The sequence below is a fragment of the Somniosus microcephalus genome, chromosome 15, assembly GCF_052327205.1.
Source record: "Somniosus microcephalus isolate GS21.2 chromosome 15, FLI_Smic_1.0, whole genome shotgun sequence".
NCBI classification, from domain to species: domain Eukaryota; kingdom Metazoa; phylum Chordata; class Chondrichthyes; order Squaliformes; family Somniosidae; genus Somniosus; species Somniosus microcephalus.
In genome coordinates, this window is record NC_141001.1 from 69629215 (window position 1) to 69653856 (window position 24642).

The 24642-nt window shown below is 41.8% G+C and overlaps 1 protein-coding gene across 5 annotated transcripts in view; it reads right to left on the reverse strand.

The window, feature by feature from the left end:
- The window catches only part of sbf2 (SET binding factor 2), a 709984-nt gene that overhangs the window by 31723 nt on the left and 653619 nt on the right, over nucleotides 1-24642 (reverse strand). For 3 of the 5 annotated variants that reach the window (XM_086007985.1, XM_086007987.1, XM_086007988.1), the window contains 4 exons: nucleotides 15459-15533; nucleotides 11834-12015; nucleotides 10874-11050; nucleotides 9893-9994 (listed from right to left, as the gene is read on the reverse strand). In XM_086007985.1, the coding sequence (XP_085864111.1) occupies nucleotides 9893-9994; nucleotides 10874-11050; nucleotides 11834-12015; nucleotides 15459-15533 (536 nt within the window). The remainder of the gene's footprint in view (nucleotides 1-9892; nucleotides 9995-10873; nucleotides 11051-11833; nucleotides 12016-15458; nucleotides 15534-24642) is intronic. The other 2 variants (XM_086007986.1, XM_086007989.1) reach the window with 1 other exon arrangement.

Genomic DNA, 24642 nt, shown 5'->3' on the forward strand with positions numbered 1-24642 from the left:
TGTAGCGCGCTGTGCAAGTGAGACACGCCCCTTGAGGTCTCAGTTTAATAGTAGACAAATGTAAGAAGTCACACAACACCAGGTTATAGTCCAACAGCTGTTGGACTATAACCTGGTGTTGTGTGACTTCTTACATTTGTCCACCCCAGTCCAACTCCGGCATCTCCACACCATCAGTTTAATAGGACACGCCCCCAATGTTTCTCACAAGCTGAAAAGCATTTTTACATGCAGAGCAGCATTTCAAATAGGTTTTTGGTATTTTTATGAAGCTTTTGGTAACTTTAATAAACTTTTAAAAACGTTTACATTATTTTGAAGAATCTGAAGTAGTTTTAAACAGAATTAAAGCAATTTAAAGACTTTTAAAAGCCCTGAAAGAATTTTTTTCATTCCATTTATTTATTTAGCAACATCGTCGTCATACGTGTCTTCACACTGTTCCCTTTGGGGAACTGTATGAAGTGGTGGAAGGATTTATGGCCGTGATTAACGCTTATTCCGTGACCGTAACCATCCTTGAACCAGCCATTAGGGTGGTTAGTCCTATGGCGGGAGGGTTTTACGGGCTCCCACAAGCTATACGAGGAGGGGGGGGCCAGCCACACCCACGGACGCAAATATCCCACTGGATGTCAACCCAGAATTTAGAGCCGGAGCTCCGACTCCACTTGCCGGGACTGTCTGGAGCGGGGTTCGAAACCCTACCCCGTCTGGCCCAGCGGCGGGGATCCTACCGCTACGCCAAAGGCCCACTCCGATTAGCAACGTGAAATGGCTGGAATGAGCACAATTCACGGCATTAAAAGAACTCACAATTGAACTGATGATGACCTCAGCAATCTCCTCAACGAGGTGGAGGCGCAGCGCCTGCTTATCATTGGTAATGAGAAGTCAAAGGCGCCGCAAAAAGGACAGATGATAGCTTGGTCTTTCAAGTGGCAGCATAGGGCTCCAGTCACGGGGAGGGAAAAGGCGCAGGAAACGTATGGGTGTCACCTTTTGCGCGGAGTGGGCCTTTTGCGTAGCGGTAAGCATCCCCGCCGCTGGGCCAGAAGGAGTAGGGTTTCGAACCCCGCTCCAGACAGTCCTGGCAAGTGGAGTCGGAGCTCCAACTATAAATTCTGGGTGGACATCCAGCGGGATACTTGCGTCCGCGGGTGTGGGTGGCCCCCCCCCCTCAGATGGGTTGTGGGAGCCCGTAAAACCCTCACGCCATAGGACTAACCACCCTAATGGCTGGTATGAAGATGGTTATGGTCACGGAAGGAGCGTTAACGTGGCCAGAAATCCTTCCACCACTTCATACAGTTCCCGAAAGGGAACAGTGTGAGGATACGTACAACGATGACCTCTTGCGCAATGCACCTCCTTGGACCCTCAGTCACAGATGCGAGGGGGCAAATCATGCAATTGTTAAATTTTTCATTTTATTGACATGTAAAATGTTGGCCCAGTAATTCCGTTCCAAACGCGAGAGTACGGTCGGGGTACTCACGCGTCTGGCCGGAGGAAATGCCGGTTTTCAGCATGCACAGTGCATGCGGGGAAAACCGGCATTTCCTGTCCTCTGAACGAAGGGGTTCAGAGGCAGAACGCGTGCGACTGCACAGGCAGCGCGTGCGCAGTAAAATTCGCCGGTTTCATTCATGCTTTCAGTGAGGTTAAGTCCTTACAACTTACACATGAAAAAAGCATGAGTACAGTTGCTCCAGAGGCTGCGGAGGAAGATATATTTTATCGTGGAGCTTCTGAAAGGCAATATTTTTGTTTGGGAAAGGGAGGAAAGTTATTTTAAGAAATGCTGAGGTAAGTTTTAAAGTTTATTTTTGTTTTTTAAAACGGGTTTTCAGTACTGTAGGTAGAAGGAGCAATTGTGGCTATGTGAATTGAATTTGCTGTGTTTATTAAATGTGAAAATGACTCCAACATTTTTATGAAAGAAACTTTTCATCAGTAATATATTCTTTTAAGTAATTATGTATGTATGTCTGTCTATTCCTTTGCGTATATGTATGTATATATTCCTTTACTTATGTGTATGAATGTATGTATTTAATTATGACTTTCAGAGAAAGTAACTTATTGGAAAATCATAATTAAATACATACATTCATACACATAAGTAAAGGAATATATACATATACGTAAAGGAATATATACGGACATACATACATAATTACTTAAAAGAATATATTACTGATGAAAAGTTTCTTTCTTAAAAATGTTGGAAATGTTACATTACTGATTTTAGAACAGTCATTTTCACATTTAATAAACACAGCAAATTCAATTCACACAGCCACAATTGCTCCTTCTACCTACAGTACTGAAAACCCGTTTAAAAAAAAAAAAAAATTAAACTTTAAAACTTACCTCATCATTTCTTAAAATAACTTTCCTCCCTTTCCCAAACAAAAATATTGCCTTTCAGAAGCTCCACGATAAAATATATCTTCCTCCGCAGCCTCTGGAGCAACTTTACACATGCTTTTTTCATGTGTAAGTTGTAAGGACTTAACCTCACTGAATCCATGAATGAAATCGATGAAGTTCACTGCGCACGCGCTGCCTGTGCAGTCGCATGCGCTGTGCCTCTGAACCCCTTCGTTCAGAGGACAGGAAATGCCAGTTTTCTCCGCATGCGCTGTGCATGCTGAAAACCGGCATTTCCTCTGGCCAGACGAGTGAGTACCCCGGCCGTACTCATGCGTTTGGAATGGAATTACTGGGCCATTGCACATTTCCCATTCAATGAATGGATTTACTATTAAACATTGCAATGATATCAACTGGTCAGTGCAACTGGTGACAAACTGACTTCAAACTTGGTGTAGCAAAAAAAGTGGCAGTGGAGTCTGTGAAGAGAAATAAATGCTTCCTATGCAAGAGCAAAAAACAAAAAGGTAAAGAAGGCAATGAAAGAGAATCTGCCAGAAGATAAATAACTGAATGCAAAATTGGTACAACACAAAGACAGACAGACTTGCATTTATATAGCGCCTTTCACGAGCACCGGACGTCTCAAAGCGCTTTACACTTTTGAAGTGTAGTCACTGTTGTAATGTGGGAAACGTGGCAGCCAATTTGCACACAGCAAGTGATAATGATCAGATAATCTGTTTTTGTTATGTTGGTTGAGGGATAAATGTTGGCCAGGGTACCGGGGATAACTCCCCTGCTCTTCTTTGAAATAGTGCCACAGGATCTTTTATGTCCACCTGAGGGAGCAGACGGGGCCTCAATTTAATGTCTCATCTGAAAGACAGCGCCTCCGACGGTGCAGCACTCCCTCAGCACTGCACTGAAGTGTCAGCCTAGCTTTATGTGCTCAAGTCCCTGGAGTGGGACTTGAACCCACAACCTACTGACTCGGAGGCGAGTGTGCTACCCACTGAGCTACAGCTGACATATGAGATAGAAATAAGAGAGAAATCCTAGGCAAAACAAACTAGAACACTTAAAGCGAGCTTTTCTTAAAGGAGAAGGAACCTCAACAGCTTAGAGATTTTACTGCCAAGTACTTACCCTTGCATTCAGCAAAAACAATAACTGTAAAAAACAGTCGTCTATCAGTCTGGAGGCAAACCACATTTCAATGTTGGGTGGTAGACACTCGCCACTGAAATCCCCTATGTTGCGTCACTGAAGCACGTATCTCTCGACTTATTCCTGCAGGAAATTAATGTTTACTGGGCCCTGCAGCCAAACTCTTCAAAAATAGTTTTCCAATTAAGTTCATGACATAAACAGAAAATAAGCACACCAAATATATCTTGGGACAAGTACTATATTCAAAGTACTTACAAGGAGAATTCTCTTCTTTTAAAAGTGCTAAATGGGATCAATGATCTTACTTGCCAATGATTTACTACTGTTCATGCTAAATGTATATTTGGTTACAGCGCCCATGGGAAAAGAAAAGGTAAAAGTTTGCTCTAGCATGCAGGAAGATTTACTGCCAGTAAAAAAAATTGTTAAGTGTGCAATGTGATTTGAAAGCAGTGTGTATTTAGTCTGCTGCAGTTGATTTTAAACAGTTTAAAATTGTAAGAGTACACATTATCCTTTGAAGAATCATCATCCAGTGTTGTTTTAAATGCTGATGACATTGGATTATTCTATGAGGTAATTCCAGAAAAAACACTGGCAGCAAAAAGGGAGAAGTGTAACAGTGGGGAACTTGGTCAAAAACAATCAGCACTCTGGTGTGCTGAAGGTTATGGGGTAAGGAAACAATTGGTTGTTATTCACAAATATTACAAGCCATAATGTTACTGCTTCATTGATTCCCTGTTGACAGCTGTGTGGTACCAATGGATGCTGGGGCAGTTGTTTGAAAAGCTGTTGAATAAATTCCACAGCAAAGCTTAGCTTGAAAATTCACATTTTGTTGTTTGTTGAAAAACTCATTAAATGTAAAAACTGTTAAATGTTAAAGCTGAATTTTTCCTGCAGCAGGGATTGGGTCTTTCAAATTGCAAACTACAGACAAGGACTATTCGACTTTCTGTATGTACACCGAGATTTGGAGCAGTGTTCCTGAAGTGGCTGCAGAGACTGTGTAGAAATAAGTTCCTGAGATTAATCAGTACTGGGAAGACGTACAAGTGAACATAATTAGCAAACATTTTCTGTAATGAGAAAGAACTTCCATTTATATAGTGCCTTTAACAACCTCAAGACGTCTCAAAGCACTGTACAGCCAATTAAGTGCTTTTGAAGTATAATCACTGCTGTAATGCAGGAAACACGCAGCAAATTTGCACACAGCAAGGTTCCACAAACATAAGAACATAAGAAATAGGAGCAGGAGTAGGAGCAAGCCATTCGGCCCCTCGAGCCTGCCCTGCCATTCAATAAGATCATGGCTGATCTGATCTTGGCCTCAATGCCACTTTCCCGCCCGCTCCCATAACCCTGGACTCCCCTGTAGCTCAAATATCTGTCTATCTCCGCCTTCAATATAAGCAATGACTCCGCCTCCACAGCTCTCTGGGGTAGAGAATTGCAAAGATTCACAACCCTCAGAGAAAAAATTCCTCCTCATCTCCAGTTTTAAATGGGCGACCCCATATTCTGAAACTGTGATTCCCCCACGAGGGGAAACATCCTCCCTGCATCTACCCTGTCGAGCCCCCTCAAAATCTTATATGCTTCAATAAGATCACCTCTCATTCTTCTAAACTCCAATGAGTATAGGTCCAACCAGCTCAACCTTGCTTCATAAGACAACCCCTTCATCTCAGGAACTAACCTAGTGAACCTTCTCTGAACTGCCTCCAATGCAAGTATATCCCTCCTTAAATAAGGAGACCAAAACTGCACGCAGTACTCCAGGTGTGGTCTGACCAACGCCCTGTATAGTTGTAGCAAGACTTCCCTACTTTTATACTCCAACGGTAATTAGATAATGACTAAATAATCTGTATTAGTAATGTTTGTTGAGGGATAAATATTGCCCAAAAAACCAGGATGAACTCCCCAGCTCTTCTTTGAACAGTGCCATGGATCTTTTACGTCCACTCGAGAGGGCAGAACGCACCTCGCTTTAACGTCTCATTCGAAAGCCGGCACCTTCGACAGTGCAGTGCTCCCCCAGTACTGCACTGAAGTGACAGCCTCTGGAGTGGGATTGAACCCCCAACATTTTGACTCAAAGGCAAGAGTGCTACCACTGAGCTAAGGCTGACACCAAGAAAGGGTGAAAACTATAAAAGACACAAACAGGCTTGATAGACACAAAATAGTAAATATTCTGAATGACTACTGCCTCCAAGTATTCACAAGGGAAAAGACATCAGCAACATACACTCTCCAAACAAAGATATCACAAGTATAAATGAGATAGAAATCCTAGACAGACTAATTGGGTTCAAAACAAATGAATCCCCAGGGATAGATGCTATTTATCCCAAAATGCTGAAACACAAGAAGAAAGAGAATTGTTATGCACTGACAATCATTATGAGGCAGTCATTGGACACCGGGGAGGTATCAAAGGACTGGAAACAGGCTAATGTGGTGCCCATATTCAAAAAGGGCAGTGAAACAGATACAGACAACTACAGACCCGTTAGCTTCTATTTTAAGCAAAATAATAGAATCAATAACTTATGGATCACAGCAAGATCCTGCCTAACCAACCTATTCGGCTTTGTTGAGGAAGTGACAACCCACGTAGACTGTGGCAAGCCCTATGACATGGTGTACCTTGACTTCCAACTGCAATATAGGGTCCTGGCGAGACCACACCTGGAGTACTGAGAGCAGTTTTGGTCGCCTTACCTAAGGAAGGATATGCTTGCCATAGAGGGAGTGCAATGAAGGTTCACCAGACTGGTTCCTGGGATGGAGGTGGGGGGGGGGGGGGGGGGGGGGAGATTGTCCTATGAGGAGAAATTCTCTAGAGTTTAGAAGAATGAGAGGTGATCTCATTGAAACATACAAAATTCTTACAGGGCTTGACAGGGAAGATGCAGGGAGGATGTTTCCCCTGGCTGGGGAGTCTAGAACCAGGGGTCACAGTCTCAGAATAAGGGGTCAGCCATTTAGGACTGAAATGAGGAGAAATTTCTTCACTCAGAGGGTGGTGAATCTTTGGAATTCTCTACCCCAGAGGGCTGTGGAGGCTCAGTCATTGAGTATATTCAAGACAGGGATCGATAGATTTTTGACTATTAAGGGAATCAAGGGATATGGGGATAGTGCAGGAAAGTGGAGATGAGGTAGAAGATCAGCCATGATCTTATTGAACGGTGGAGCAGACTCGAAGGGCCAAATAGCCTACTCTTGTTCCTATTTCTTATGTTCTAAAAGATCTCTGACAAAATTCCACATGTAAGGCTTTTAATTAAACTCAAAAGCAGTAGGGATTCAGGGCAAACCCGAGAAATGGGGGTGAAACTAGTTGAGGGATAGGAAATAACAAGTGCTTGTTAGAGGAATTAAATCAGTGTGGGGGTAAGTAATGAGTGGGGTGCTGTAGGGGCTCATGCTGGGACCACTCCTGCTAGTTCTTTATCTGGATTCAGAAAATTCTATGCAATATTATTAAAATTTGCTGATGATATTGAACTAGGAGGGGCAGTAGAATCAGAGGAGGCAGCTCATAAATTACAGAATAGGTTCAATAAGATATGCAAGTGGCTAGAACAATAGCAGATGAAATTTAACGTAAGCAAATGTAAATTACTACAAAAAGGAAGGAAAAATAGACAACACGGGTACTCCATAAATGCTGTTGAAATAGCTAAGGATGAAGCTGAAAGAGACCAAAGAGTCTTAGTAGAGTCAGTGCAAAACATGTCCAACCATTCAACAAAGCCAATAGGATATTGAACTACATAGGCGAAACAGTAGAATGCAAGTCAGGGGAGGAAAGATTAATCTTTATAGTCTCTGGACCAACTGCACCAGGAACATAACAACGTAAGAAATAGGAGCAGGAGCAGGTCATTCGGCTCCTCGAGCCTGCTCCGCCATTTAATGAGATCACAGTTGATCCGATTTTGGCCTCAACTCCACTTTCCTGCCCACTCCCCATAACCCTCGAGTCATATTCATAGAGTCATAGAATTATACAGCACAGAAAGAGGCCCTTCGGCCCATCGTGCTTGCACCGGCCATCAAGCCCTGTCTATTCTAATCCCATTTTCCAGCATTTGGTCCGTAGCCTTGTATGCTATGGCATTTCAAGTGCTCATCTAAATGCTTCTTGAATGTTGTGAGGGTTCCTGCCTCTACCACCCTTTCAGGCAGTGAGTTCCAGATTCCAACCACCCTCTGGGTGAAAAAGTTGTTCCTCAAATTTTTTTTAACACCATCTCTGGTGGACCTACAATATCCAAAATGCATCTCACATAACAACCAAATAGAACTGCATACAGTTCTGGTCGTCAAGAAACAAGACAAGACATTCAAGTGCTGAGGCAGTGTGGAGAAGAGCCACGTGCTGATCCCCAGTATCAGGGGTCTGTTATGAAGTAACTCAGTCTTTTCAGCCTGGAAAGGAGGTGGCTGAGAGATGAACTTATTGAGGTATACAAGATTGTTAAGCGTATAGAATATAGAAAAATTTAACCCAGAATATTACTTTAAATTAAACTGCAGGAGCAGAATTAGCGGACACTGGTTCAAACTTTTAGAACTGATATCAGGAAAGTTTTCTTCACAGAATGATCAATCAACATGTGGAATAAACTTCCAGAGAGAATAGTGGATGCAAAAACCCTGGAATTATGTAAGAAAAAATTGACTGCTACAATTGGGAGTATATTAGGATTTCTCTGGATGGACGAATTAAGATGGGCAGAATGGCCTTCCACATCTGAAATATCTTGTGATCTTGTGAAAAATCTGATTGCCTAAATGTGAATGGATCAAAAGTAGCAAAAAGTACTAATGAAGGAGTAACCAGTAGAAAACCAAGCAATCAATTCAACTGTTTTCCAAAGCTATCATTCATAAACCAACAAGTCGCACAGAAGTGACCAATCCAATCACTCAAATAATGTATTTGTTGTTTACAGCTACCATTTTCTTTATTCACTCAGATCAGTGTTCTTAGCTAATAATTACATTTATGACAAATAAAAATAAAAATTACAATTACATAATTTTGGGACAAGTAAAGTTGGTTATTTAATGTTGAAAATGCCTGCGAAAGGTTTCCCCACCAAGGCCTCTTCTTTTGTCTTGAGCCAGAGGCAGGCATGGTGGATTTCCACCTATTGTGGACAAATTGTGTGAGAGATGAATCATGGGAGCAGTCATTTTTTTAACGCCATCTCTGGTGGACCTACAATACCCAAAATCCATTTCACATAACAACCAAATAGAAAAGAGGGTGGAGAATTTCATTAGGCGGGTGGTAATTTTCACCCTGCTCATGTGAAACTACAATACTCATTGAGTGCATGGTGACAACTAACTGGGTAATTTACAAACAACTGCAAGATATGAATGGTGAAAAACATTAATGATTATAAAGATTACATTTTTTAAATGTTTTATACAGACTGGGCCATAAATAAAAATTCTGAACCAACTGCGTTGCTTGAGATGAGTTCTTTTGTGTCACCGAGAAGGAGCATTGTTTGCGCTGGGGCCATAGGGATGTCCCTGGAGATTTTTGATGCTGACCAACATCAGTCAATGAACTAGGTCTGGATTATGCCTAATCTACACCAGTTCATGTGCTGAGGTTTGAAGATCTGCAGTTGGAAAAATCTCTCTGGGTAGTGCTACATCCACATTTTCAGCAAAAACTACAAATTCACTGTTGGGGGAAAAAAGGACAAACATATATTTTCTAATCATTGAAATAACAGAAAACGGTAGGTTTTGGGGAGGGAGGAGATGAACCAATCAATAAAATACTTGCATCTGAAGCTTTTTGTGAACTGTTAAATAGTATTACAAATACATATGTCTGTATCTTTCAATATAAGTAATTAGTGTATGATATTATTGCTTCAATAAAGTTCTGTAACACATTAATGGGCAAACTGCTGTCATGTCTTTGCTGCAGCAGGACTATGGTAAATTTCAAAAACTACACTCCAGGTGCTGAAATACCCATGCACAATGCCATGGAGAGCTTAACTACGTAAATAATTAAATTTATTGCAGTGTAGCACCAGAGCAGCAATGTTGAAGTTGCTTAAATTATCAGGCCTATTTTGTTGAGATGCACCTCCGTTACAAAGAAATCGACAGCAAAATGAAAGAAGAAAATCTGGTTACAGCACTTTATTGTAGGAACAAAATTCTGATGGAGAGTTTTCCAAATTTTAAGCACAAAACTGGACTAGGTTCAATTTGTGCCATGTTGGAAATCTTGAAAAGTGTAAGTGAAGAACAAATTTGGAAGATCATTTTATAAAATTACCTGTGTTGTAATGTCCATGCCATCCTCCAGGCTTACCATTACTGAGGAACCACTCTCAAGCAGCTCTGCTATCACCACAGCCAGTTGCATTATTCTGTGTATCTGAGAAAATAAAAGTAAATACAATGAAACAACTCTGCTTTATAATGGCATATACAGGTCACATGCATCTCCATGTTATGAGACTTACTAAACACTTACATGATACCAATATAGCAACTGCACTTAGCCAGTATACTTTATTGTCTTGTCAATATACTACTTGTGTGATACTCTTACTTTATTAGCTCAAACTAGTCCCACCATCAATAACGAACCTGTAACCGCTAGTACTTTGACCCGGTGTTACATAGATCAAAATGCTCTCTCCTGACAAAAGGGAAAATATACAAGGTACTGACGGGTATGATCGCAGTTCAAGTGGACCTAGTATAAAAATTTCAGCCACCCACCATTACGCTTTACTGACATTCTAATGAACACATTCCATTTAATTTATAAAGCCAATAGAAAATAACAAATACTTTCTGGTATGAACGTGTATTATTCATCAGGTGCGTTCATACATTAAGTAATATATTTGCTATTTTCGATGAGGTATACGGCCCAGCTGCATTAACTGTTAGGGAAAGGTGGACGCCTCAATTATGGCAAACATAATCACGCTCAGATTTCTGCTCCTATCCTAAAAAAAAGTAAATTACTTAAGAGCTATTTATTGGTAGGGACTTAAAATAGCTTCTGCAATGATCAGGTATTATATTCCTTGCTGAATTTTGTTCCAAAAGCACCTTGTCCTAATCTCTTAAGGAGGAAGGAAAGCTAAAAAAATTAAGACATATTTTACAAGTTAACATTTTTCTGAATAGTGGAATGTTTCAACATAAACTGCGCCATTATGTTCAGTGTTTAGCAATTAAGAAAAAATACATTTGCCAAACAATTCTAAGTAATCACCTTTAAAGTGAATGAATGAATTACCTGCAGCAGCCATTCAGATTCTCCTAGTAACCTGTACAAAGTCATGTCTGCGTCATTAGGGATCGTGCTGGGTACACATGCTCTCATTAGCTTTTTGAAACTGGCTTTCACCTGACGAACATCGCAGTAATCCACAGGTATGAGCTCACAGTTAATTGTTAGGTCAAGTTTAAAGCCCTGAGGACAAAAATCATATTAATGTTGCTAAAGGTAGTGAAACATAAAACTATTTCATCGTTGTATGCTTGCACAGATACATTTTAAATCTTCTTGGTTGCAGAGGATGCATAACACTGGGCAATTGCAAAGAGGTGAAGGATGAATGGAGTAAAATAGCACAAAAAAAGAAAAATCTTGAGAAGAAATCCTGGAGACTTTTTCCCCAAGCTTACATCAGTGCCACTCTGCAGCGAGCTTGCAGGTGTGCGAGAGTGGCCCAAGGTGACTAGTAGCCAATTTTAACAACATTTTCCCCAGCCTCCTTGTTGGGAACCAGGTGTGTGGTGAATTGTAGGTGCACATCGTTATCCTGCCACTTCTTGCCATAGTCACCACCTTGGTGCCACAGCTGTTATTGCAATTTTTAAAAATACTAGGTATAGAGTGTTTAAAAGTTTCTTCCCCCTTCTGTTGTTTTTTCTATTCTTATCCTCTACCTCATCTTTTTTTTTAAATTCAGGCAAGTGCCCCTTTCCCAATTGCAGTAAAAATGTATCTTATGTTTACAATCTAATGTAAATTACCATGAATGTATATGTGTGATAAATGCAAAAAGCGATTATGCTAATACTGTTGTACTAATTTCTATGTTTGCATATTTAACTTTGCAGTTAATTCAGTGACAACAAAACAATCAACAAAAGTGTAAAATATACTACAAAATTAAGAAAATTATATTCTGGTAAATTAGTATGAAAATAATTAATAAAGAACATATACAGAATTCAGTTTACATCTTACTCTCAGCTGAGATTTTTCCCCAAACAGATACAGTGCTGCTTGGTGCTTTAGAAGCTGGTTCTGCAGAGGATTGTCATTGCCGGCAGTCACAGGGGATTCCTTTCCTGCTAATCTTGCTCCTACATCAGTGGTTGAAAACTGGCTATTGAAGCGACTGCTGGAACGCAGGCTGGCCCACATACCTGAAGAGAAAAAAAGAAACTCAACTTCGAGATATACTAAGATTATGTATGGGCACCAAGCTAAATGCACTTCCTTTGTGAAAACCAGGCTGTTCATGAGAGCTTGGCTAGGAAATTACTGCTGGCGATATTAGTGCACGAAAGTTCAATATGTTGATATGACAATCCCCTGTCCGCTATTTTAAAGCTTTATTTAAAAGGCTTAATGGCGCTGTTAAAATAGCAGGCAGTGGAACATCATACCAATGCGTTCAGCATTCATCTGCAAACAGTGGTTTCTAGCTTTTTACGAGTCAGTTCCCAACAAATACAACATAATATCATGGAATGAGATGAAAATAAGTTTCCAAAATTATAGTAGTGGATTTCCCATAGAATGCTCAGATGTGGAAGTGAAGTAGTGTACATCTCCAGTAGAAGAATTTGGAAAGAAGTTTATCAGAGCTCTGCCCAGAGACTGTAAAGCAAATATTTTTTGTTTGGCTCCCAGAAAATAAATAAATTGTTGTCCTTACCCACTGCAGCTAGTTAGATAAATACCAGAGCTACATAGATAAATCTTATGTGAACAATGGCTATTTTTGAACTATGGCTATAAATAAATGATAGGTGATATAATCAACCCTTGTCTCTTGTGATGTCAAAAAAGTACTTAAAATAGGTTTGATGACAATATTACAGGTACCTCAAAAAAAGGTTCTAAAGATCACGCACTAGCAATTTTTGAAATAATTTGGAAAGATACATTTTTGTTTTCCTTATCCACTGATAAAGATACCAGTTGCATAAATAAATCTTTGTGTGAACAAGCACTGTTTTCAAATTCTCTCTCTGAAGTAATGTTTTCCTGTTAAAACTTATTGGGAGTTTCGATCATATTTCTAATAATAAAGTCTATATATTTTAACATCTTTGCACATGAATTTGGCAATCATCCTTAAATGTTAGATGCTGCTGGCTGCTTCCTCAAGCTGTGGAGAACATACATTACAGTCTTGCATGCAAAGGGTCACTTTGAACGCATTAGTCCAAGGAAGCCTTTCCTGACACCCATTTGCTTAGGTGTCATTCTGTTCAATTTGGAAAGCTTGACACATTGTTGGCTATAGACCCTACTGTATGTGAGAAAACATTATTGAGTCATGTTAATGGCTAACTAACTTTAGTTATGAGAGATACATTTTTCATGTCCTATAGTTTCAGTTTCTCTTCAAAGAAGTCAACGGCAATAGTACAGGGCAGAGACGTCCTGGCAGAAAACAGCCACTAAAAGATAAAGGAGCATATTTCGAGGGTCAGGTTTATGTTGAATGTTAGCCTTTGTTGTTTTTGATATTTTGAGGAGAATAGTAAAGGCTGCAAATCTACTGTTTGTCTTAACATGGTTCATTTATCCATCAGTTCTGATGAAAGATCACCGACCTGAAATGTTAACTCTGTTTCTCCACAGATGCTGCCTGAGTATTTCCAGCATTTTCTGTTTTCATTTCAGATTTCCAGCATCTGCAGTGTTTTGCTTTTGTCATTTATCCATTTACTGTGAATAAATCTAATAGTATGTAGCCTAAGCCACAGTCTGACAGAGCCTTTACTCTTCTGCCTACTGAAGTTAAGGAGATTGTGTGCAAGTACGTGGTACACCCAGTAAACAGGAAGATAGTGACAATTGTTGTCTGTGCAATTTCTGACCTGCATTACCTAGATATAGGGCAAGTAAAGGCACACTCTGGGATGTTAGAGGTGCAGGTTCACTTATAGGAATGATCTATGATGCTGAATCTAAGGGAAATGTGCAGCGTAAGTATCCCAAAACTTAACACCTTATCTTAAAAAAATGCTCTCAAGTTCAAGTTTCAGCTTATTCTGAAATCATTTAAGAAAAAAAAAGTTACTGTCGTAACCTGCGGAAAAACACACTTCAAGTTGTTCCACTGAATCATACTTATGCATGCTGGAATTTCTCCAGCGCACACACTTAAACTGCAACATCCAGGGAACTGCAGGCAGAGATGTAATTTTTAAACTCTATTTAGCCGATAGAGTGATAGGTTTGGGAAAATATCAAGTTCCACCCTTGTTTATCCACTGAGGCTAAAGCCTCCTAGTGAAAATATTAATGAAGGCATTCAAAAGACACAAAAGCTTAATCATGTTATTGTGTTTTTTTTTTAATTCACTCTTGGAATATGGGCATCACTGGCAATTACTGCCCATCCCTAGTTGCCCAGAGAAGATGGTGGGGGTATTTCTTCTTGAACCACTGCAGTAGCAGTTTGATGCAACTGAGCGGCTTGCTAGGCTATATCAGATGGCAATTCAGAGTCAACCACATTGGTGTGGGACTGGAGTCACATATAGGCCGGACCGGGTAAGGACATCATGTTTCCTTCTCTAAAGGACATGAGTCATAAAAAAAATTAGTTGGTTTGTAGAAATTTTAGTTAACAAGAAAATAGTGGGTTTTAGTTAACAAGAAAATGGTGCAGTACTGGGTCGGGAATGCTGGCGTTTGCACTATTGGTGGGGCGAGTTCCCACGTTATGGCAGCAGTATTGCAGTGGTGCCCAGGTTCTGGCAGCATTGGGGAGGGGAATTATTCGGGTCTGAATATATTAAAAACTATGCACTAATATAATAAAAACATACTTTGTGCGTGTGTGTCACACTTAATTATGGGCAGATTTAACTAGGAAAATTTCTTGGTGGATTGGCTTATATCCAATTTTGGTTTCAAAAAGAGAGAAGTAAAACCAGTTATTGGGAATATACAGAGAAGCTCTGACCAAAATAAGATGTTAATACAGGATTCAGAACATCTTTAGCCTATAACTTAAAAATAACTTTAGCGATTACACTGGAAAAAAAATGATGTATTTTGAAACAGCACATTATCTGACCCACTGTGAGCAATATATCTGCTAACAAATATGGATTAGCCACATTTATAGTATAGCATTGCATAATTTATGTTAAAGAACTTTGTAAATTCTACATTTCATCTGAAACATTTCATCATCACGTGAACAGGACAGTAACAAATCAGTCAAAAATTTTCAAGATGCTGCAAAGAATCTAAAATAATTTAATGCATGCAATAAGTGTCAGATGTGGCTTAGTGATATTTATTTCCTAAAAGAATTCTGGCTAGGAAACCACTGCTTATATTTATGTGGTCTAACCACAATTTAAGACACATGACTTGTACCATGACAAATGACATGCTTTCCATCCTCATAAGTAGAAGATGTTGTCAGTGAAGGAAAAGTACGACAAGAATTCGCAGGGGCCACTGATGAATTAACCTTTAGGTTGCTGAAAATGCATTTGAGTATACAGTAGAGATAAATTATTGGCAGCCTAAAGGTTAACTCTGTTGTTGCTTGAACAAGACGGAGAAGAACATGTGTGGGGTCAGGACATAAGAATACAATACAGTACAGTACCTTGGTTGAAGACTCTTCCCTTAACGGTACTCTTTTGCTGAGAATGAGTGAACAGCTTATCCCTGTACCCAAGTACTGGTGGATCATAGCAAATACAGAGAAAGAATTTGCAGAAATTTTAGTAAGAAAATCAAATTGATCCCAAAATTGCAAGCAATAAGATACAGAACAAAATTAGGACTGTGCCAATAGATGGAGGCCCTGGTGTTCACTGGGCTGTGATCCTGATGGTTATGCCGGGATTGCCCCCACCAATGACCTCCAGAGCTCACCCCGCCTACATTTGCAGGGGGGGTGGGGGGCGGTCAGTGGGAAGACACTTACCTCATTTTCATGGATTATGCAGGCACAAGCATCACTTCATGTGCATTTACTGTATCTGATTTCCCATGCGAGCCAGAAACTATAGAGTCCACCTGCCAGAGAGGGGTGGATGTTATCTAGCCCCCCACCTCTCCAATCCTGCTAATGGTCCTATCGGAGGATGACCTGGTGTACATAAGAAAATATAAAACTCTTCGGGGGTCCAACTCGCTTGCCTGGTCTGGACTCCACTGGTGGGACCCACTTATGCCCTTGTAAAGGTCGGTATATCCCCATTTATTACTGGCCAAAACAATCATGCTGGGCCGGTCTGGAGCCCAGGAACTCTAGACTTATGGATTCCCCACACCTGGCTCTGCCCCAGCCATCATTTGCCTTGTATGAGTTGGATAGAAGTTTCGCCCCCTACAAGGCATCGAGGAAACATTTGGAATTTGCGGGACCTGGCGCAACCAAGTCTTTGCCGTTTTCTTGGAGTTATGGCAGGAGATGGCAGAAACCCAGAGGAATTTTGGAGTCATAATCAATTAACTGATTATATTTCTATTTAAAAACTCCGATTAGTAAATCAAGTTTGTCATATGGTTAATTGATCACGTCAGTAATTATTAACTATGAATACCTGAACAATTGGTTGGCACAGCTCTAAATACATTAAGCATGCAATACAGAAACAAACCACCAAACAGATTTAACACAAAACATGCAAATCTGCAGCCACAATTTTACAAAATCAATTATTGTGCAAATTTACAATTTTACAACATTAAGATTGCCATTATACAATGTAGAATTGTGGGAATGTAAATATCAAAGTAAAATGAACAAAATTAGATGATTATATTAACAATCCCAATTCTGATTGTTAAAAAAGTAACAAAATTAACTGGAAATTACACAATAGATTACTTTAACCAGAGTGCATAATTCTGTGATGCTGTACACATTTTTAAAAAGATACTGACTCAACCTTTCAAGTTCTAACGGCTCTTAGGTCCCTTGCTATTCATCAGACCGCAGGAAATTCTATAATCCTTGGATTGACCATTTTTAGAGCCCTTAGCCCATGCTGAAAGATCACCTATTATGGTAATGCATCACACATATCAAAAGTAGCTTATGCTGAAATAACAGTATATATACTTGGAAAAGATTTTAAATGAAAATACTTTAAAAAAAACATTGGGCCTGAAATTCCAAGACATTTTTGGTGATGTAGTTCTGAATAGGGAATAGAATTTGGGGCATAAGTCATATAAGTCAGATACACCAGAGTTACACCCATTCTAAAATACATGCTAAATTCTGGGAGAACTGGCTACTGGCAGAAGATGTGCCTGCCCCAAAGTGTTCCATTCATGCAAACTACAGGATAATGAGAGAAAAAGCTACTGTCCCAAAAATTCTGCCATTTACACCAGAATTAATGTTATACGGTACATACCTCTTGTACGAGGTGATCTCCACCCCAGCCAGAAATAGGTTCAGCTATCGCTTGAAGGAATTCAGCGAAACAGCGTTCACTGAACTAGCCAACACCCTGTTCCACAAGTCAACTATTCTCAGGGAAAAGTACCATCTCCTAACATCTAACCTAGCTCTGCCTTTACATAACTTGAGATTGTGATTCTTGTTCTCTCTAACCTAGTCAGTTGAAATAAAGGGGGAGATTTTGCCAGCCCTGGGGAGGCGGGACTGCCGGGAAAATGGCAGAATTTGGGGGCGGGTGCCCAACCCACCCCCATGCCATGTTCCTAGGAGGTGGGTAGCCGTCCCGCGCTGGGTCCTGTCTTCTTGGAGGCGGGAAGGGATTAAAGCCTATTAACTGTTAACAGGCAGAAAATAGGATTATCCCCTTTTTGCCCTCATAAGTGCGGGCTTCCCGAAGGCTCCGAAACCCGCCAGCTCAGCGAGGCGAGTAGGGGGTCTGCGGGTTGCAAAAGTGTGCTGTGAAGGTAAGTGACGGGTGCAAGAGTGGAGAGGTGAGTATCTGAGGTAAGTTCAAATTGTTAGTAAAAGTGTACTTACCTTTGTTTCTTCCTGCAGGCTTCAGTTGGTGGGTATGTGGAGCGTCTCGGACCTCTGCATTGGGAATGACAGGTGGCCGTTGCATTCACAGATGCAACAGCCATCTCATTTCTGTAAAAGAAAGAAGTTTGATGGGGTCTTGTATTCAAGACCTCATCAAACTGCAGAGAATGTCACTGTTTGACAGCTTCACAGAGCTGTCAAACAATGACAATTCATTTGTCAAAAATTGCTCTGCAACCGGCTTTCCCTTAATTGGCCTGCTAAGCCCGCTGGGCGGGCTTAACAAGATCAATCAAGGGAAATAGCGTGGGTTGGCCAGAAGTTGTTGGAGGCGGGACTGAAACCCGACAAGTGGGAGTCCCGCCTCCAAAAGCTCCCCATCGGCAAAATCACCTCCAAATTGTCTACACAAACACAATCTAATCCCTTCATCATCTTGTAAACCTCAATCAAATCACCCCTCCGTCTATGCTTCTCTAAAAATGTGGAAACCCAGTTCATTGAGCCTATCTTGGTAACTAAGATGCTTTAAACTGGGAATTAATTTTTGTTAATTGTATTCAGGTGGTGTATATAAATTAGGTGTTAATTGTATTCAGGTGGTGGGTATTAATTGGGGACTCTCTTGTGTTCATAAATATCGGAGCAGGCTCATGAAAGAAGAAAAAGCTCATCCTGGGGGTGCACGGTATACATAGATACATAGATACATAGAAGATAGGAGCAGGAGTAGGCCATTCGGCCCTTCGTGCCTGCTCCGCCATTCGATGAGATCATGGCTGATCCTTTAATTCAGTATCCCGTCCCCGCCTTCTCTCCGTAACCCTTAACCCCTTTTGCCCGTAGAAATATATCTAATTCCCTCTTAAATATATTTAATGAGCTGGCGTACACTGCCCTCTGTGGCAATGAGTTCCACAGGTTCACCACTCTCTGAGTGAAGAAATTCCCCCTCATCTCTGTCCTAAATGGTTTAGCCCTTATCCTTAAATTATGTCCTCTAGTTCTGTTCTCACCCGCCAAGGGAAACATTCCTTCTGCATCCAGTCTGTCTAGACCTGTCAGAATTTTATACACTTCTATGAGGTCCCCTCTCAATCTTCTAAACTCCAGTGTGTACATCCCTAAACTACATAGTCTCTCCTCATAGGTCATTCCCGCCATTCCTGGTATCAGCCTGGTGAATCGCCGCTGCACCCCCTCCATGGCAAGAACATCCTTCCTCAGATGAGGCGACCAAAACTGTACACAGTACTCGAGGTGTGGTCTCACCAGTGCCCTGTACAGCTGCAGCAAGGTATCCCTGTTCCTGTATTCTAACCCTTTTGCTATGAAGGCCAGCATACCGTTTGCCTTCTTGACCGCCTGTTGCACCTGCATGCTCGCCTTCAGTGACTGGTGTACAAGAACACCCAGGTCTCTCTGTACTTCCCCCTCTCCCAATCTATTGCCATTTAAATAATAATTTGCCCTCCCGTTCCTGCACCCAAGGTGGATAACTTCGCACTTGTCCACATTATAGTGCATCTGCCATTTATCCGCCCAATCGCCCAGTCTGTCCAAATCGCTCTGGAGCTTCCTGGTCTCTTCCTCTGAGCCCACCCCCCCTCCTAGTTTAGTGTCGTCTGCAAATTTGGAAATGCTGCATCCGACTCCCTGATCCAGGTCATTAATGTAAATTGTGAACAGCTGGGGGCCCAGGACAGATCCCTGTGGTACCCCACTTGTTACTGCCTGCCATTCAGAAAATGAGCCGTTTATTCCAACTCTCTGTTTTCTATCTGACAGCCAGTTCCCTATCCACGCCAAAACTTTCCCCTTTATCCCATGAGCCTCAATTTTCCATGCTAATCTTTTATGTGGGACCTTATCGAAGGCCTTTTGGAAGTCCAGGTACACCACATCTACTGGCTCTCCCCCATCTATTCTACCAGTTACTCCCTCAAAAAATTCCAATAGATTAGTCAAGCACGATTTACCCTTTGTAAATCCATGTTGACTCTGTCCTATCCTGTCTATGCAATGTGTCTCTGTAAATAAAGGTTTGTATGCGACTGAAAACCAGGCTCTAGTATTCTATCCTTTACCATCTGGCTATCCGACTTTTATAATCTTGTGGCCCTCCCCTGCACTCTTTCCAAAGCCTCAATATCACCCACCATGTGAGGAGACCATCGCCCCTCTGCTTCTTTTGCCAATTATCTTAAATCTGTATCCTCTGGTGACCGGCCCTCCTGCTAGTGGAAGTAGCTTCTCCTCATTTGCTCTAACAAAACCCCTCATAATTTTGAACAACTCTATTAATTCTCCTCTTAACCTTCTCTGCTCTAAGAAGAGCAATCCCAGCTTCTCTAGTCTTTCCACATAACTAAAGTCCTTCATCCCTGGTATCATTCTCGTAAATCTCCTCTGCACCCTCTCTTAGGCCTTGACATCCTTCTTAAAGTGTGGTACCCAGAATTAGACACAATACTCCAGCTGAGGCCTAACCAGTGATTTATAAAGGTTTAGCACAACTTCCTTGCTTTTATACTGTATGCTTCTATTTTAGAAAGCCAAGGACTCGTGCTTTTTTAACATCCGGTTCAGCAGCCCTATCTAGTTTAAGGTTCCCAATTCTATCCAAAACAATATGCTTATTTACTTTAATATTAACAGTTTTATTGTTAACACCACCATTTAATTCCCTGAAGTTTGCCACTCGTTTCTTCAATCGGGCTGCCCTCCTCATTGCCCAGGTTGTCTGTTTCCTCCAAAGCTGCTTTTGTCTCTTTGGTTTTAAATCCTGCTACAGCATCAGGTCTCTGCCGCGCCTCTGGGTATTTTCCAGCAATTTATGATGGTGTAAGTTCTGCTCTGCCTCAGTTCTGATGGCACAATGGTGCTGTCAGAATTTTGGGCCAGTTATATTGTTTTGCCTACTTTTTATCTTATTCACTATTTTTTTCTATGTTATTTTCTATATTACTATTTCAACTTTTAATTAAGATTTTTTTTTAAACTTATTTTGTTTTTCCAAAATAAGCGTTGCAATTTTTCTGTGCATCTAGAGGCCTGTCCTCCATCTGCAAGTGGGACCAACATCTCTAACACCTGGTCTTCAACTGGCTGAAAACTATTTGCAAGGCTTATTTTTCACCAGCTTGAGAATCAGAACATTAATGTTACAACTGGTCACCTTATTTAAGAGACTAGGTCAAACTTTGACACTTTCCTGGCTGTCCTTCCAAAGCTTTGGCAGGATCCTAGGTGTATAGGCATATTGAGATAAATTGTCTTGACAGCGGAAGCCCAAGAGTTAAAACCAAATGTTCAAAAGTTCAAGATCCTAAATTCATACCTTAAAACTTAACTATCAAAAATGTATTGTTCCCCTCTTTCTGCACAAACTGTTCTACTGGATAATACAAAGAGTACGGTTGACATTCACCCAATGTTATCAGGTAGAAAGGTAAAACTATAGGCATATATTCCAGTTATTTTTGTTTGAACATGCTCCTGTGAAGTGCCTCAGGACGTTTTACTACGTTAAAGGCGCTATATAAATGCAAGTTGTTGTTATCATAACTTTAATTATAAAACAATGATCACAACATTCATGCTACTTGCATAGAGTTCCTGTTTTTTTTTTAGAAGATTAAAGGCATGTTTCCCCCCATGTAGTCACAGGTTAAAATTCTTGGGCACATTGTTGACAATTTTGAGGTCATGACCACAAATGTAATGTGCACACAAGTTGGGGCCCTTACCCAATCTGTTTCTTAATAGACTGTCATAATAATTATTTTTTTCCACATAGCCTAGCAGGTTTACGTGCCCCTTAATTTGCTGGACCTGTAATCCAGAGGCCTGGACTAACGATCTAGAGACACGAGTTCAAATCCCACCACTGCAGCTGGGGAATTTAAATTTAGTTAATTAATTAAATAAATCTGGAATAAAAAGCTAGTATCAATAATGCTGATAGTCGTAAAAACCCATCTGGTTCACTAAAGTCCTTTAGGGAAGGAAATCTACTGTTCTTACCTGGTCTGGCCTATATGTGACTCCAGATCTACAGCAATGTGGTTGACTCTTAACTGCCCTCTGAAATGGCCTAGCAAGTCACTCAGTTGTACCAAACCCCTACGAAAAACCATAATAAGAATAAAACTGGATGGACCACCCAGCATCGACCTAGGCACTGGATTCGGACATGACAAAGGCACACCCAGCCCAGTCGACCCTGCCAAGTCCTCCTCACTAACATCTGGTGACTTGTACCAAAATTAGGAGAGCTGTCCCACAGACTAGTCAAGCAACAGCCTGACACAGTCATACACACAGAATCATAACTTTCAGCCAACGTCCTAGACTCCTCCATCTCCATCCCTGGGTATCAGAGTTGGTGGCACAGTCGTATACAGTCGGGAGGGAGTGGCCCTGGGAGTCCTCAACATTGACTCCAGACCCCAGGAAGTCTCATGGCATCAGGTCAAACATGGGCAAGGAAACCTCCTGATTACCACCTACCGTCCTCCCTCAGCTGATGAATCAGTACTCCTCCATGTTGAACACCACTTGGAAGCAGCACTGGGGGTAGCAAGGGCACAGAATGTACCCTGGGTGGGGAACTATAATGTCCATCACCAAGAGTGGCTCAGTAGCACCACTACTGACTGAGCTGGTCAAGTCCAGAAGGACACAGCTGCCAGACTGGGCCTGCGGCAGGTGGTGAGAGAACCAACACAAGGGAAAAACCTGCTTGACCTTGTCCTCATCAATCTACCTGTCGCAGGTGCATCCATCCATTACAGTATTGGTAGCAGTGACCACCGCACAGTCCTTGAGGAGACGAAGTCCCGGTTTCACACTGAGGACACCCTCCATCGTATTGAGTGGCACTACCACTGGGCTAAATGGGACAGATTCAGAACAGATCTTGCAGCTCAAAACTGGGCATCCATGACCCGCAATGGGCCATCAGCAGCAGCAGAATTATATTCCATCACAATCTGTAACCTCATGGCCCGGCATTTCCTCACTCTACCATTACCATCAAGCCAGAGGCCAACCCTGGTTCAATGAGGAGTGTAGAAGAGCAAACCTGGAGCAGCACCAGACATACCTAAAAAAGACAGGCACCAACCTGGTGAAGATACAACACAGGACTACATGCATGCTAAACAGCGGAATCAGCATGCTACAGACAGAGCTAAGCAACCCCACAACCAACGGATCAGATCAAATCTGCAGTCCTGCCACATCCAGTCATGAATGCTGGTGGACAATTAAACAACTAATAATGGGAGGAGGAGACTCCATGAACATCCCCATCCTCAATGGCGAGTGCAAAAGACAAGGCTGAAGCGTTTGCAACCATCTTCCATCTGGCTGATGATCCACCTCGGTCTCATTCTAAGGACCCCACCATCACCGAAGTCAGTCTTCAGCCAATTTGATTCACTCCATGGGATATTAAGAAATGGCTGAGCGCACCGGATACAGCAAAGACTATGGAGCCCGACAACAGCCCGCTGTAGTGCTTAAGAGTAGCCGCACCTCTAGCCAAGCTGTTCCAGTACAGTTACAACACTGGTATCTACCCGACAAAGTGGAAAATGACCCAGGTATGTCCTGTCCACAAAGATCAGGACAAATCCAATCCAGCCAATTACCGCCCCATCAGTCTACTCTCAAGCATCAGCAAAGTGATGGAAGGGGTTGACAGCGCTATCAAGCGGCACTGACTCACCAATAACCTGTTCACCGATGCTCAGTTTGGGTTCTGCCAGGACCACTTAGCTCCAGACCTCATAACAGCCTTGGTCCAAACATGGACAAAAGAGCTGAATTCCAGAGGTGAGGTGAGCGTGACTGCCCTTGACATCAAGGCAGCATTTGAGCGGGTGTGGCATCAAGGAACCAGAGTAAAATTGAAGTCAATGGGAATCGGGGGAAATCTCTCCACTGGCAGGAGTCATACCTAGCACAAAGGAAGATGGTTGTGATTGTTGGAGGCTAATCATCTCAGCCCCAGGACATTGCTGCAGGAGTTCCTCAGGACAGTGTCCTAGGCCCAACCATCTTCAGTTGCTTCATCAATGACCTTCCCTCCATCATAAGGTCAGAAGTAGGGATGTTCGCTGATTATTGCACAGTGTTCAGTTACCTTTGCAACTCCTCAGATATAACGAATGCAGCAAGACCTGGACAATGTCCACATTTGAGCTGATAAGTGGCAAGTAACATTCGCGCCACACAAGTGCCAGGCAATGACCATCTCCAACAAGAGAAAGTCTAACCACCTCCCCTTGACATTCAATGGCATTACCATCGTCGTATTCCTCACCATCAACATTTTGGGGTCATCATTGACCAGAAACTTAACTGGACCAGCCACATAAATACTGTGGCAACAAGAGCAGGTCAGAGGCTAGGTATTCTGTGGCAAGTGACTCACCTCCTGATTTCGCAAAGCCTTTCCACCATCTACAAGGCACAAGTAAGGAGTGTGATGGAATACTCTCCACTTTCAGTGCAGCTCCAACAACACTCAAGAAGCTCGACACCATCCAGGACAAAACCGCTCGCTTGATTGGCACCCCATCCACCACCTTAAACATTCACTCCTTCCACCGCCGGCGTACCGTGGCTGCAGTGTGTACGATCTCCAAGATGCACTGCAGCGACTCGCCAAGGCTTCTTCAACAGCATCTCCGAAACCCATGACCTCTACCACCTCAAAGAACAAGGGCAGCAGGTGCATGGGAACATCACCACCTCCCCTCCAAGTCACACACCATACCGACTTGGAAATATATTACCATACCTTCATCATTGCTGGGTC